The sequence below is a fragment of the Plasmodium chabaudi genome, assembly GCF_900002335.3.
Source record: "Plasmodium chabaudi chabaudi strain AS genome assembly, chromosome: 12".
Taxonomy (NCBI): Eukaryota; Apicomplexa; class Aconoidasida; order Haemosporida; family Plasmodiidae; genus Plasmodium; species Plasmodium chabaudi.
This window is the reverse complement of record NC_030112.2, coordinates 1,405,881-1,421,198: the sequence shown is the minus strand read 5'-3', so window position 1 is coordinate 1,421,198 and position 15,318 is coordinate 1,405,881. Positions and strand designations below refer to the sequence as shown.

The 15,318-nt window shown below is 23.6% G+C and overlaps 4 protein-coding genes across 4 annotated transcripts; 2 read left to right on the top strand and 2 right to left on the bottom strand.

Moving 5' to 3' along the window:
* Window positions 1-254: 254 nt before the first annotated feature.
* Window positions 255-974, top strand: PCHAS_1238500 (cytochrome c oxidase subunit ApiCOX18, putative; the record flags this gene model as incomplete). The annotated part of the gene is made up of 3 exons (XM_735513.1): window positions 255-376; window positions 499-538; window positions 744-974. The coding sequence occupies 3 exons, from the start codon at window positions 255-257 to the stop codon at window positions 972-974; spliced, it is 393 nt and encodes a 130-aa protein (XP_740606.1).
* Window positions 975-1,416: 442 nt separating this feature from the next.
* PCHAS_1238400 (heptatricopeptide repeat-containing protein, putative) lies at window positions 1,417-4,540 on the bottom strand (the record flags this gene model as incomplete). Its single annotated transcript, XM_016798997.1, has 2 exons — window positions 1,417-1,550; window positions 1,639-4,540. 2 exons carry the CDS (start codon window positions 4,538-4,540, stop codon window positions 1,417-1,419), a joined length of 3,036 nt encoding a protein of 1,011 aa, XP_016654348.1.
* A 1,128-nt stretch (window positions 4,541-5,668) lies between these two features.
* Window positions 5,669-7,471, top strand: PCHAS_1238300 (mitochondrial-processing peptidase subunit alpha, putative; the record flags this gene model as incomplete). The annotated part of the gene is made up of 2 exons (XM_739583.1): window positions 5,669-6,047; window positions 6,246-7,471. The coding sequence occupies 2 exons, from the start codon at window positions 5,669-5,671 to the stop codon at window positions 7,469-7,471; spliced, it is 1,605 nt and encodes a 534-aa protein (XP_744676.1).
* Window positions 7,472-8,692: 1,221 nt separating this feature from the next.
* PCHAS_1238200 (ABC transporter B family member 1, putative) lies at window positions 8,693-12,943 on the bottom strand (the record flags this gene model as incomplete). The annotated part of the gene is made up of 1 exon (XM_731821.2): window positions 8,693-12,943. The coding sequence occupies one exon, from the start codon at window positions 12,941-12,943 to the stop codon at window positions 8,693-8,695; it is 4,251 nt and encodes a 1,416-aa protein (XP_736914.2).
* Window positions 12,944-15,318: the final 2,375 nt, after the last annotated feature.

Sequence of the window (15,318 nt, the reverse complement as noted above, 5' to 3'; positions counted from 1 at the left end):
TAAAAAAAAAATTTAGCGAAACGTTCATGTTAAATGGCATATATTTTTTATGCATAATTATTTTCATATACGTTTTTTGCGTACTTTCTTGGGGCGTTTTCATATAATAAGCAATATAAAAATATTATAATTTATATTTTCTTTTATTTTTGGATATATATTTTGAATTATTTAATAATGTTCAAAATATAATGTGTTTTCTTTATTTAATTAAATTTTGATTTCCCCTTTAAATGTTTTAAATTGTTTATATAATGAGAATTTCCAAATTGACTAATACCCAGCTGAATTGCATAAAAAATGCAAAGTATTTTTTTAGTGGATACTCGGGGAAGCATGTTTCTGATAAAGATTTAGTCAAAAAAAATGATGACTGGTTAGTAAAAAAGCCAAAAGTGTAAAATACTTATGGGAAATAAACACTACATGGATATATAGTTATATATTTATTCGTATGTATATTCATATGTAATTAATATGTAATTTACTTTTGCTTAGGTATATCGAAGAAACAAACTTTTGCTTGGGAAGAGTAACGGTATTTATTTAATAAAAAAACTATATTATAATTTATTAATTATTATATATATTCCCTTCCTTTAAATATATTAATATATTTAGAAATGCAAATGTGCAATGGTTTTGTTTTCTGTTTATTACATTCAATTTGTTTGCTTGCATATATGCTTATATAATTTATGCATTTTTCTAATTATTCCATTGTCATATGCTATCTTATGTAGAAATTGCGATTTTCGGAGAAAGATGATATGGCTAGAAGAGTTTTAAAAATTATGGATAGCCAAATAAGTAAAATGTATACAAGACTAAGAGACGGAACCGTTATTCCATATATGTCCTTTTATTTAAATGATGTAATAGATAAACCAGCCCCTAATCATCAGTTTATTGAACAGCCACTAATAAAATGGACGTGGGATGAAGCATATGATGAAGCGTATGAAGAAGAATAACGAACTATTGAAGATACATATGTTTGTTATTAGTAGCTAAAAATATAGAAATTATCATGCTGATATAGATGTATTTGTAAACTAAACGATATAACATAGCTAGGTATATATCGTTGACAAATGTTTATTATATGATCATTTTATTTTTTATGTATCATAAAATTATACACTATTATTTATAAGGGTGCAACATATATAATGCACAGCTGTATGTGCATTAAATGGCTTGCCCATTTCTATTTTTTAATATTAGTTTTCTTTTTTTATTTTTTTCGTTGCTTTGTTGTTAAACATAGCCAAAATTAACCATTACATATATCATTATTCAAACAAAGTTATTATTACAATTTAAAAGCGTATATTAATTAATTTTAAGGTTGCAATTCAGACACAAAAAATAATAAAAATCAAATAAACCAAAAAAAATATTGCAATATGCAATTTAATTTTTATATATTAAAATATCGATTATAAATAACGGAAAAACAACATATTCGCATGTAACATTTATTTTTTGATTTCTATTGAGAAGGGAATTTATGGAATTTACGATGGAGTTATGGGTATTCGAAGTATCTGCAAAAATGATATAATAAAAAAACGATATAAATGTGTGCGCACATATATATACCTATGCATATTGTATGCCGTTTTGTCTAGTTACCTTTATTGGTTTGGGTAAACTCGTGTATTGAAAACCTTTTAATCTTAAAGGTGTAGTAGTTTAAAACTTTGTAGAAGGCATAAAAGCGCTTCAGTTGGTATATTCCCATGTATTTATATAACTCAACGAAATGAAAAAAATAAAATGTTCTATATATATAAATTAATTCATTTAATGATGGGCAAAATAAGGAATTCTGAACTTTTTGTTGATCTCTTTCATGACATTCTGATAGCTCTTTAATGTTGAGTTTAAATAAATCATAGACCTTCGCGTCTACTGAATTTAAAAAATAATCGAACAGTTTAAGCAAAAGTTCGATCGACAAATTAGCATGAATAGAATAATTATAATGTGGATTTATATGTAAAAACATGTGAATTAAATTAGAATAAAATAAAAGAGATAAATATTTAAATCCTAAGCTTTTATAATAATCTAATATTTTGGGAAATATTAATTTATAAATATGATTCATATATACATCATAATAACTCTTATCTATTTTAATAATGGATGAATAAATATCAATAACATTTAATATGTTTTGTTCATAATTAAAATGTTTATTTATTAAAACATCCCATATTTTTCTTAATAAATTATCCACAAAAAAAAGTAAGTTGTTGTTTATATCAAATAAAAGCATATGTACATAAAAATTAAAATAATCTTTAATATTTTTCCCCTTATCTTTATCAATATGTTCTGTATATTTTAATATTATATTTTTATTATTTACAAATTGGGTTATACTATTATTTTTAATAAAAATACCCTCATTACATAAATTTAATGTCTGCAAAAAAGATAACCCTATTTTTTCACGTCTCTTAATATTATTTCTTATGGTATAAAAATCTACATTATCCTTTTCAAGTAAATTATTTTTTATGTCAATCGTAACTTTATTTACAATATATTCAATCTTGCTTAAAATGTTTATATCAACTGTTTTATTCGTTAACAATTGTGGAAATAATTCTATTATTTCATTTTTTATTATATATTCATTCAAATTATTAAAAAGTGTGTCTTTGATTTTTTCTATTTCATTTTCTATGGGACTCATTGATAGTATATTATCATTTTTTTTATCAACATTTTCATTATTATCTTTTCCTTTTTTAATTATTTTGGTAATCTCCTTAATATCGATAATGGAAAATAGCTCCTTTTTATTTTGTGTGTAAATATGTTTGATCGGGATGGCAGATTCATATTTATTATTATGGATTTGTTCGCTATTGTTGCTATGGTTGCAAATAAATACATTATCAGATAAGTCTTTGTGAATTTCTTTTAGCAATTCAAGATAATATTTCAAAATATATGCTTCTTCAGTCATTTCATTTGAATTATTATCATTACCAATATTTTTGTTCATCTCTATAAGTCTATCAATAGATGTGAGTAAAATTACTTTCATTTTAAATTCTAACAAATTTACATTAATGTGTTTCAAAAAAATTGCCAAATGACTCATACTAATAGGTGACATAACTCTGCATTTAGAGTAGTGTATAATATATGCTAACAAATTTTCTTTTATTTTTTTTTTCATTATTAATTCTATGATATATTTATCTAAATTATAAAAAGCAACATCCTTTAATTGAAATATCCCATTATCATTATATAAATATTTATATATAAAATTGACTATAGTAAAAATATCTATATCTGTCATTGTATTTAGAATTAATTTATTTTCATAACATTTGTTTTTTTCTAGCAAGCTCGAAATGATCTTAAAAAATTCGTTCCTCTTCTTATTGTCTAAATAAATATCATTTTGCAAAATAAAATTAAGAAAATTACAAAACTCTTTATTCACAAAAAGACTTATTCTTTTCATACATTTATCAAATATACTAGATATAAATTCATCTATTTCTAAAACGTTTTTTTTATCTTTCAAATGATAATAATGAAAAAAATGGGTGTATGCTAGTAATATATTAATAATTTGGCTATTTGAAAAGCTATCTATATTTTTTAAAATGTCTTTTTTGATTTTTTCCAAAAAATTTACATAACTGAGTAAATTCAATTTGTATACAGAATATACAAAAATGTGTAGGTCTAAACTATTAAAATAATAATCGTTTTTTGTTAATTTATCAAAAATAAAATTAAATATTTCGTCACTTTTTATATTTAAATAATAGCAGCTATGTAATAATAAAGATATTTCTCTTATAGAATAATCATAACCATTTTTAATAATCCTATAAATAAACTTTTCAGAAAGTGATGAATCAAATATGTGTCTTTCTTCGCAATTTTTTGTTTCAATTTCCTTTTCATTATTATTCAAATCATTTCCAATCTTTTTATGAATCAAATGAATAAGATTTTTATTGTTTTTAGAAATTCCAGAAAGTAAATTAATAATGTTAATCCATGCGGAATTTGTATTATTTATATCATTTGAAAAAGACAATATTTTTTTATTTAATAATACTACTATATAAGATAATATATCATTTTTTATTTTTATTTCGCTTTTATGAATTATAGTTAATAGCATGTTAAACTGAATAAAATTTAAATTGTTTATAATCAAATCATTTTTAAAAATATGCTCTATTATATTTTCTATTTTATTGTTCATTTTATTCTTATTCCCTCCAGTTTCTTTTTCTATCGTTCTATTTTTCAGATTATTTAAAATGAGTATCAAAACTTTTCCAATTTCCATTTTTTTATAATCTTCAAATACATTTTTATTTCGTACTTTGTTAGTAACTAAATTTACTGTTTTTTTTTCAGAACATTTTAAAAATTCAGATGTTCCTTCTTTTGTATATTTTCTTAAATGGTTCAAAGCCCATCTCATTCCCAAACCACAATTAGGGCGTCCTTTTCGAAGTAAATACACATTTTTTATAATGTTCATCGTTCCCTTTTTTTAACTCATCATATTTGATCTTGTCATATATCAAAATAACTGCATTTTTTTGCTAGTCATTTTAAAACAACTATTCTAATAAACTAATTTTATAAAGATAATCATATTTTTATAAAAAAATGAATACTCTCTTTACATTCAGCATACTAGCTAAACCAAATTAACAAATAGAGGCGTATAGAAAGTTGGATTGCATAAAATGATAAGCAACCAAATTTCACAACTTGGAAGAAATGACAAATATGAAAATAAATAGTTGTAATATTATTTTCCAAACATATGTATGTACAACTTTAATTGTCTCATATGTTCATTATTGTTACAATTATGCATGAAGAGATAAAAATACTATCTATAGCATGTTCATTTAAAATTTAGGCATTTTCATGAAAAATAATTGAATAGCAACTTAATTAAACAGTGTATTTTGTTATGTTTCTATTCGAATCCAATTTTTATTTCCTTTTTAATTAAATACAACCTCATATAAACACTTCTATATATATTATATTTTTTTTATCTTCTTATATAAAAAAATTATTAACAATACACATGAATTTTATATTTTTTATATTTTTTGAAGGGTATAATTAATATATAAGAGGAATATTTACCCTTGTTCTGTTATATAAATATTTTTCATTTTTGGAACTTTGCTTATTTTGATAAGCCCCGAAAAAAAAATGATTATATTTATCTGCTATAATATTATGTATGCATACACTTTTTTGTATTATTTATATCTTATTACATTTTGACTTTACGTATTTTAATATATTTTTTTTAGCATATTTTATTTTCTTAAAATGTTATAATCAATAAAAAAATATATGTGAAAAAAAAGGTGGAATTTTCATAGTTATTTTTCTAAGCTGAATTTTTTACCTAGCATATAATTATTATTACAATGTATGAACAAAATTAACAATGCTATTATATAAATTTTTAAAGAACATTTCAAGCTATTAATAACAAATTACATATGTTCATTTGCTTATGTATATTAATTATATAATAAAAAAATATAATAAGCATAAATTCATAATTGCTTAAAACACTTTTTTTTTGTGTGGGGACAAATTCCATGCTTAGAGTATTATATAGGCATAATATAAAATGAACACAAATATACAAAAGCTGAAACTTGTTCTTAACAAAACAAAATTTGGTAAAAAATCCTATAGTCATGATGCTTCCAAGTTAAAAAGAAATCCAAATTTAGAAAAATTATACACAGGGGATAAACATGATTTTAGCAAAGTTATATTTAAAAAAGAACAAATAGAGGACGTAATAAAAGAGGTCAAATTTGATTATTATTATTTTAATGAAGGAAAAAAAAACAAATATAAAGATATACCATTGAATGTTTCGATAATTAAAGAGTCCGACATACCACCTTATAAGCCTGTTGATGACAAATTAAATTTTTCTATCCTTGAAAATGATTTAAAAATAATTTCGACCAATAAAAATAGCGGAGTTTGTTCCATAGGTACAGTCACACAATATGCATATTAAACATGTAGTCATATCTTTATATAGTTATTTCATTCAAGCACTTGTACAAATTCATTTATCCATCATCTGCATACACATTAGTTCGTGAAATTCTGATAGTGTACCCCAATTTATATATTGCTCATTTATTACACACTGTTGCATACTTTTATTTTATTACAATTTTATTTAGGATTATACATAAAATGTGGGTCCAGGTATGAAGAAATAAGCGACAAAATAAATGAACAGGGAATGAGTGTAATGATTGAAAATATGGCATTTCATAGTACTGCTCATTTATCCCATTTAAGAGCCATAAAAAGTTTAGAAAAAATAGGAGCCAATGTTAGCTGTAATGCTTTTCGAGAGCATATTGTATATACATGTGAATGCTTAAATGAATATTTACCAGTGGTTATAAATTTACTAATAGGGAATGTTTTATTTCCACGTTTTTTATCATGGGAAATGAAAAATAATGTTAACAGATTAAATACTATGAGAGCAAAATTGTTTGAGAACAACGAAATGTATATAACAGAATTATTACATAATACAGCTTGGTATAATAATACATTAGGTAATAAATTATATGTATCTGAATCGAATATAGAAAATTATACATCTGAAAATTTAAGAAATTTTATGCTAAAGCATTTTTCCCCTAAAAATATGACATTAGTTGGTGTCAATGTTGATCACAATGAATTAACAAAATGGACTTCCAGAGCTTTTCAAGATTATGTTCCAATACCATATGTTAAACAAAATGAAGTAACTCCAAATTATACTGGAGGTTTTGTAAGTGTTGAAGATAAAAATATAAAAAAAACCAACATTGCTATAGCATATGAAACCAAAGGAGGATGGAAAACATCTGATATGATCACATTAACAGTTTTACAAACATTGATGGGTGGTGGTGGTTCTTTTTCGACTGGAGGACCAGGAAAAGGAATGTATTCTCGATTATTTTTAAATGTTTTAAATAATTACAACTTTATAGAATCTTGTATGGCCTTTAGCACCCAACATTCAGATACTGGGCTTTTTGGATTATATTTTACAGGAGATCCAGCAAATACTAAAGATATAATTAATAGTATGGCATTAGAATTTCATAAAATGAATAAATGCACTGATGAAGAATTAAATCGAGCTAAAAAAAGTTTAAAAAGCTTTATGTGGATGAGCTTAGAATATAAATCAATACTAATGGAAGATATAGCTAGACAAATGATGATTCTAAATAGGATACTATCCGGAAAACAATTATGTGATGCTATTGATGCTGTAACTAAAGAAGATATTAATAGAGTTGTTTCCCAATTTTTAAAAACCAAACCTACTGTGGTTGTATATGGAAACATTAGCCACTCCCCACACTATGATGAAATATGCAAAATGCTCGGATAAATAACCACAATTTGCTGCTGTAAATTTTATTATCCTTAAGCATGTATACATTTGTGTGCATTATCATTTTATATATTTATTTCAATTTTTATTCCCTTTTTTATGTTTTTACACTATTTCACCCAAATTTAAGGGTACTACTAACCCGTTTATTTTATTTTATCTTATCTTATATTATATTATCTTATCTTATCTTATATTATATTATCGTATTTTTTTTATTTATATATTTTTTATTAACTCTTTAAATTGGTAAACATAGGTGTATATTCGAAAAATGCATGTATAATTTCCACCATATGAGAAATTAACTACATCAGAGTCAGTCGATGAACGCCCCAGTTTTATTGAACTTACTCCTTGCATATGCATTACCTATTTTATTTATATGACACATATGCAAATTAACACGTTTAAATGTATATGCTACTTTTCAGATGTGCATTAAATTATAATTTTTTAATATATTTATCAACTTTATCAACTTTAACAACTTATATAAACATATTTTACCAATAAAAACGAGGTAAATATATCAATATTATAATATAGCTACCCTTAAATTATATGTGTTCATTTATTTTCCTGGGAATAACATCCCTACTTATCTTTACTATATATAAAAATCGCATTTTTTTTTTATAAAAATAGTTTAAAATTTAGATAATCATAAAAATATAATATTCGGTAAAAAACGGTGTTATTTTACATACACTATATTACATATGAAAAAAAATACAGTAACACAAACGATAATAAGAACAAAATTTAATGAGAAATGTATGTATACAAAATATGTATTTTGCGCATTATTAGGGTTTAGCGGGTGCTAAATATGCACAAAAATTCCCTCTCTTATAGGAAAAATGAAAAAAAAAAACAATATGTATATTGTGAATACAAAAAAATATGCAAAAATAAAATATATGAAGATATAAAGAGAGAACATATAAAACATTTTCAAAAAGCATACATCAAAATATAATTTTAATAGCATATTTGTTCATAATAATTATATGTTATATAAAAATCATGACCAAATATCAACTCATCATCTTGTATTAGCAAATTCATTTTTTTTAGTTCTTTTTCAATAGCCGATTAAAAGGTAAAATGAACTCTTTCTATAGTCATAGATCAAGAGTGAGCTAATAATAAATTTCAACACAATTTTTTTCCATTCCTATTATCTGGTTATGTATTTGCCCAACTTTCAATCGTTTATTTAGTTAATTTGACATATTTTGTATAAACACTATCTTTATCACGAATCAATTCGTCGTGTGTTTTTTGGGCTTGAACAAAAGATCCATTTTTATCATTGTTGTTAAAAACTACAATTTTATTTGATCTTTTGATAGATGCAATTCTGTGAGCAATAGTAATGATGGTTTTGTCAGCTCTATCTTTAATATCAACAATAGTTTTTTCGATTAATTTTTCTGAGTGTGAATCAAGAGCTGATGTAGCTTCGTCTAACAACAATATTTTAGGTTCTCTTAATAGGGCTCTAGCAATAGCAACACGTTGTTTTTGACCACCTGATAAGCTTTTTCCATAAGGTCCTACATTAGTATCATATTTATTTGGTAATGATTCAATAAATTCGTCAATAGCAGCCAATCTACAAGCCCTTTTTACATCTTCTAATGTTGCATCTTCTTTACCGAATTTTATATTTTCATAAATAGACATATTAAACAACATTGGTTCTTGGTTAACTATCGCAAATAATTTTCTTAGATCTTTTAAGTTATAATCGCAAATGTCTACACCATCAAGTAAAATTTTACCACTATTTTTGTAAAGAGTATATTCTTCAGTTGCGTTTTTCTTATGCAATTCATTCAATTCGTTCATAGAGGTTGCATTAGTCATTTCTATATCATTTGATTTATCTTTATTGTCTTTTTCAACATGTTGATTATCTAATAAAACGTGGTCATCTTTCAAATCATAAAATCGCATCAATAAATGCATAATTGTGGATTTACCACATCCAGTTTCTCCAACTATAGCAGTAGTTTTTTTGCTATCACAACTAAATGATAAATCTTTATATATTGGTACATTTGGTCGAGATAAATATCTAAAGTTAACATCCTTCACTTCTACTTTTCCGTCTATTTGATGTGGATTCTTTATTCTTATACCACCTTCATCTCTTACATCGATATTTGATTTTCTAACCATTATAGGATAATATTTCTCATATGTTAATTTAGCATTATCTGAGTCTCCTTTGAAGGACATTAACTTACCACCATAACTACCAGTAAATATAAATGTAAATAAAGATTTCATAAAATCATCAACAACTATAATTTTGTGTTTTATCAAAATGGAACCTAACCAATAAGCAAATGCATTAATAAATAATTGTGTACATTGACTAAATCCCCATAATATTGAATTTACTATAATTGATTTTCTTTGCTCTTTATTGTAATGATCTATTGCATTTTCTATCAGTTTACAATAATAATCTTCTAATCCATATGTAATAATTGTCTGCATGTTATAAAATGCTTCTTGAATTAAAAAGTTAGGATCTTTAAATATTTCGTCATCAGTAGTATATGAAAGGCATCCATCTTTTTTATCTCCGATTTTCTCTATTTTATTCGATTTTTCCATTCGTACTCTTGCAGTAACAGCTCGCATTATAAAGGTATATGTTAATGTTAAAGCTGCTGCTATTATTGGGCAAAAATAAAATGACAAAATCATACTAACAATAAACAAAATAATAAAATGCGTAAATATTACAATATTATTTACTAAACCAGTTTTTAATAAATGTACATCTCTGTTAATATATGATGATAAAAATCCAGGGGCATGTGCATCTTTATCAAAAAAGGCAATTTCTTGGTGTATTATATTCTCGAATAATAAATATTTAATTTTGCTTTCAACCTTTTCTCCAATTTTATTATTGTAATAATTTTTTAATGTTTCAGAAATAAACATAGCTAAAGCAATAAACAATATGAATATAGAATATTTATTTGAATTATATTCTAAGTTCGGGATATCAAATAATGTCACAACGTATTCTGCATATAATACAGCAAACAATGGATATAAACCACCTGCTACTATAGTACTTAAAAGTATAATAGCAACCTCTTTTCTGTGAGAAAATATTTCTTTATACACCATATTCAAATTGTTAGGTTTCTTCTCTTTCTTTCCAAACATTCTTTTAAAGATTGATGGTTTAGTTTGTTTATCAGCATCAGCAATCTCTTTTTCTTTTTTAGTATTAAGATTTTTATTTGTACCAATGTCCATATTTGTATCAGTAACAGATTTAGCATCACCTGGATTAGAATCTTTATATACGCTACTATTATTGTCATCACCATTTTCACCATTTCCACTTGAGGATACTTTCTGGTTTTGAATCATAGAATAGTAAATACCATTTTTATTTTTCATCAAACTATCATGAGTACCTTGTTCAACTATTACACTTCCGTTATTGCTATTTATAGCACCTTGTTTTTTTTCATCAATTCCTGTTGATTCTTGATCTCTATTTGATAAGACAAAAATTTGGTTAGCATATCGAATAGTACTCAATCTATGAGCAATAATAATGGTGATACGATTTTCATTTCCTTTTAAATTGTTAATTGTTTTCTGAACTAAATATTCTGATTTATTATCAAGATATGATGTAGCTTCATCAAGTATTAAAATCTTAGGGTTTCTAATAACAGCTCTACCTATCGATATTCTTTGTTTTTGTCCACCTGACAACTTAGATGCGCTAGAACCTACTAAAGTGTCATATTTGTCTGGTAATGCTGCAACAAAATCGTGGATTAGCACTTTCTTAGATACATCAACTACTTTTGAATCTTCAACTGAATTAATAGATGATATTACTTCTAATAAATCATTAGTTGTATTTCTCTTAGATATTTCATCCAAAATACTAGTGGACTTTCCATTTTTGTTATTATTTAATGAAGAATCGCTACTTCCGTTCATGGTGAATCCATTTTCCATTGCTTCTAAAGTATTTGGACTTATTAAACTATATTTAATATTATTTTTAATCGAATTGCTAAATAATAAAGGATCTTGACTAACTACTCCAATTTTAGATCTCCACCATTTTAAGTCAACGTCTTTCAAATTGTGTGCACCATTAATAACAATATCTCCTTCTGTTGGATCATAAAATCGCTCAAGCAATTTTAAAATTGTTGATTTACCACATCCAGATTCTCCAACAAATGCATAAGTATTTCCTTCTTTTAATGTAAAATTTAAATCCTTATAAATTTCAACATCTTTTCTAGTACCATAATGAAATTTGACATTTTTAAATTCTATTTTTTTAATATCATCTAATTTTCTACCTTTATTTTGATTTCTGTCAACAGCTGGTTTTCTGTTAATAACTTCATGTATATTGTTCGTTGCCTCTAACGCTTTCATATATTCAGTAACATTTGGTAATATAATAGTAAGCATAAACATACTTATAAGAACTCCTAATAAAATTGATATAACTGATCCTCCATTGAAATCGCTGGGTGAACTCAGATTTTTAATATCATGTATCATAATTCTAGTACCATACCAAAATCCCATAGCATATGAAGCTAATATAAATCCATTAATAAAACCAACATGTAGCGATTCCATAAAATTTGCCTTTAACATGTATTTACTGTAAAATTGTTCTGATAATTTAAATTTTTTTAATATTGTACTTTCTCCACAATAACTTACAACAGTTTTAATACCAACTAATGCTTCTTCAATTATAGACATTGAATTGTTATTATATAATAATGATGTTTTTTTATTTAATCGAACTCTTTTATTACATATCGTACTGATTATATATATTACTGGAAAAACACATGTAACACATAATGTTAATCTTACATTTTTATATAGTGACCAGAAATACAAACCTAAGAATGAACTGCTATATGTAAATATTGTAGTAAATTTTGTTCCTATTCCTGAATTTACTTGTTCTAAATAAAAATCTAAATCGGATGTTAATTTAGAACCTGGGTTATTATCATGAAATTCTCCATCTTGATGAAAAACACTTTTTAAATATTTTAATTTTAACATTCTTATAATCTCTGTAGTAACAGTACCCATGCATAAACATGAAATCGATGATATCACAAATTGGCATATACCAACTATTACTAATTTTAAAACTATGTCATTTACGCTCTCTCCCATATTCATATTTGCCATAGTAAGACCAAACACCGAAATAAAAATGGGTAACGCAGCTCCTGATATTGTCGCACATATAAAAGATATAGCTAATAATCTCTTGTGTTTGGATGGTAGTGAATGAAATGGCAAAAACAGTGGGATATTTTGTTTCTTTATCTTTTTAAACAGATCAACGGTGGATTGCTTATTTAACTCTTTCTCAACTTCATCTTTGATACTATTGTTATTACTTCTTTTGTCCGCCATTTTGAAAAATCAGGTATTAAGAAATTATATAATGAGGTATATATTATCAAGCGCAATCATAAATAAATATGTCTATCGTTAAAAATATGTGATTACTTTATTCTGTAATTTTATAGTGTGGATAACGACACAAATTATGCATACTTATAAAATAACTGAATATATTTAAGACAACAAATTTTACAACATCTATAGACCTTTTTTATAATAATATATACATTAATTATATAAAAAAGCAACAAACATCAACAAATAAAATCAGTAATTAAACAATTAAATAATTAATTAAATGTAATTAAAATCTTTTTAATGCTTATATATACTATAATCATATATACATATATATATATAATATATATACATATATACTCTTTGAATATACTAATAAATTAAAACATGTCGGCAAATGCGCCCGATTGCTATTCTAAACATACTTAATTATATGACGTTTAAAATATCAATGCAACGATATATATATATAATATATATATTAATAAAAAACTAATTTAGATTATTATAAAATAAATATATACAGTAGTAATGTATATATTTAATTTATTACAAAATAAATACGCAAAATATATATCAGCGGAATACAGCAATTTTATATACACATAACAACATACATGAATAAATGTACCTATTATATATTATATATATAGATAGATACATAGATATACAAATGTAGTTTTATATGTATAGGATATGCATACATACATTTAAATAAAAAAATATCAAAATAATACAAAGAATAAATAATTAACTATTAAAAAAATATATATATAATATTATATGTATGTATGTACAAAATTTTTATGAATTAAAAAATAAAAAAATAAGATGTTTACTAATACGAAAAATATCTATATATTATATATAAATATATTTCATAAAATCAAAACTTTAATAAAATACTATTGTATATAATATATAAAATATTAATTAAAAATATAAATAAAAATGAATTATATAAAAAAAAACTATTATTCATGCGATACATAAAATATATTAATGTTCTTATAATATTTTTTTCAAGGTATATAAAAATTTAGCTAAACTATTTTTTTCTTTCAAAAATAATTACAGCGTGCATATGGACCGTTCTTATATTAAATAGATAATATACCGTTATACTATTTTCTAGAATATTAGTAAATATTTTTTATTATATTATTTATATATTATTATTAAATTATTTCCCTTTCATGTTTTTTTACATTTTATGTTCTAACACTATATTTTTTTATTTCGGATTTTAATTTTTTTTCTCAATTTACCTAAACAATTTTTTTTATTTGAATATTATTATTTTAATTATTCCTATAAAATATTAATAATTCAAATTACTCAAAAATTAAAAAATTTTAATAATATAATATTTTAAAAGAATTATTATTTTCATTTTATTTACTTTCATATTTTTAATATATATAAAAATTGCTGTACTATTTAAATAAGCAATATAAAAACAGTTAAAGTAAATGGGGGGGAACATTATATTTTTTGTGATCACTATAATTATATTCCATAAAATATTATAGTATGCATATTTTTAAATGCACTTATTTTTTCCCTTATATATTATTACTTCCTTTATGAATAAAACACAAAATCACAATAATAATTTAGGGAATATAAATAATAAATTATAAGTTTTAGTTAGTTATATTTTACGAGGTACCTCAATACAGGCTATTATATACATATATGTTTAATTATTTATCTAATAGTTATTATAAATACAATGTGTACAAATGGGAAAATGCATCTTTCTATGCATAATTCTTAGTGTTATACTCTCCACATTAAATGAAAATATATTGAATAAAAAAACTAAATCATAAGTTATATACTAAAATAAAAAAATAAGAAACATTCTAAGCATCATAAAAACAAAGATAATCATTGTTTAATATATAGATAGTACAACATATTATAGAAACTATATTTATAAATAAAATTAATGATATATGAATGAAATATGACATCTAAAAAAAATATAAATCATAAAAATAAAATCAAAAGTATCTCTTAAATGAATTTATATATAGTAACAATTGTATCAAAATACACACACATGCATTCCTATACCCATATAAAGGTATATATGCAATATTAAAGAAAAACATAATTTATAATATATATAAAGGCCTACATATTTTTTCTTCGTCTTTTATATTTAAAGCAAAAAGAGCTTTAAATTTACAATGGTATGCATAAGCACAACTATGCATGCATACTTACAATTAATAAAATACAACAAATCAAATCATCATATAATTGATAAAACATTTCCTATGCTATTTGTTCTTAGCGAACGAATCTGTACATATATTTTTATTTTTGATTCATGAATATACAAATTACAAACTTCT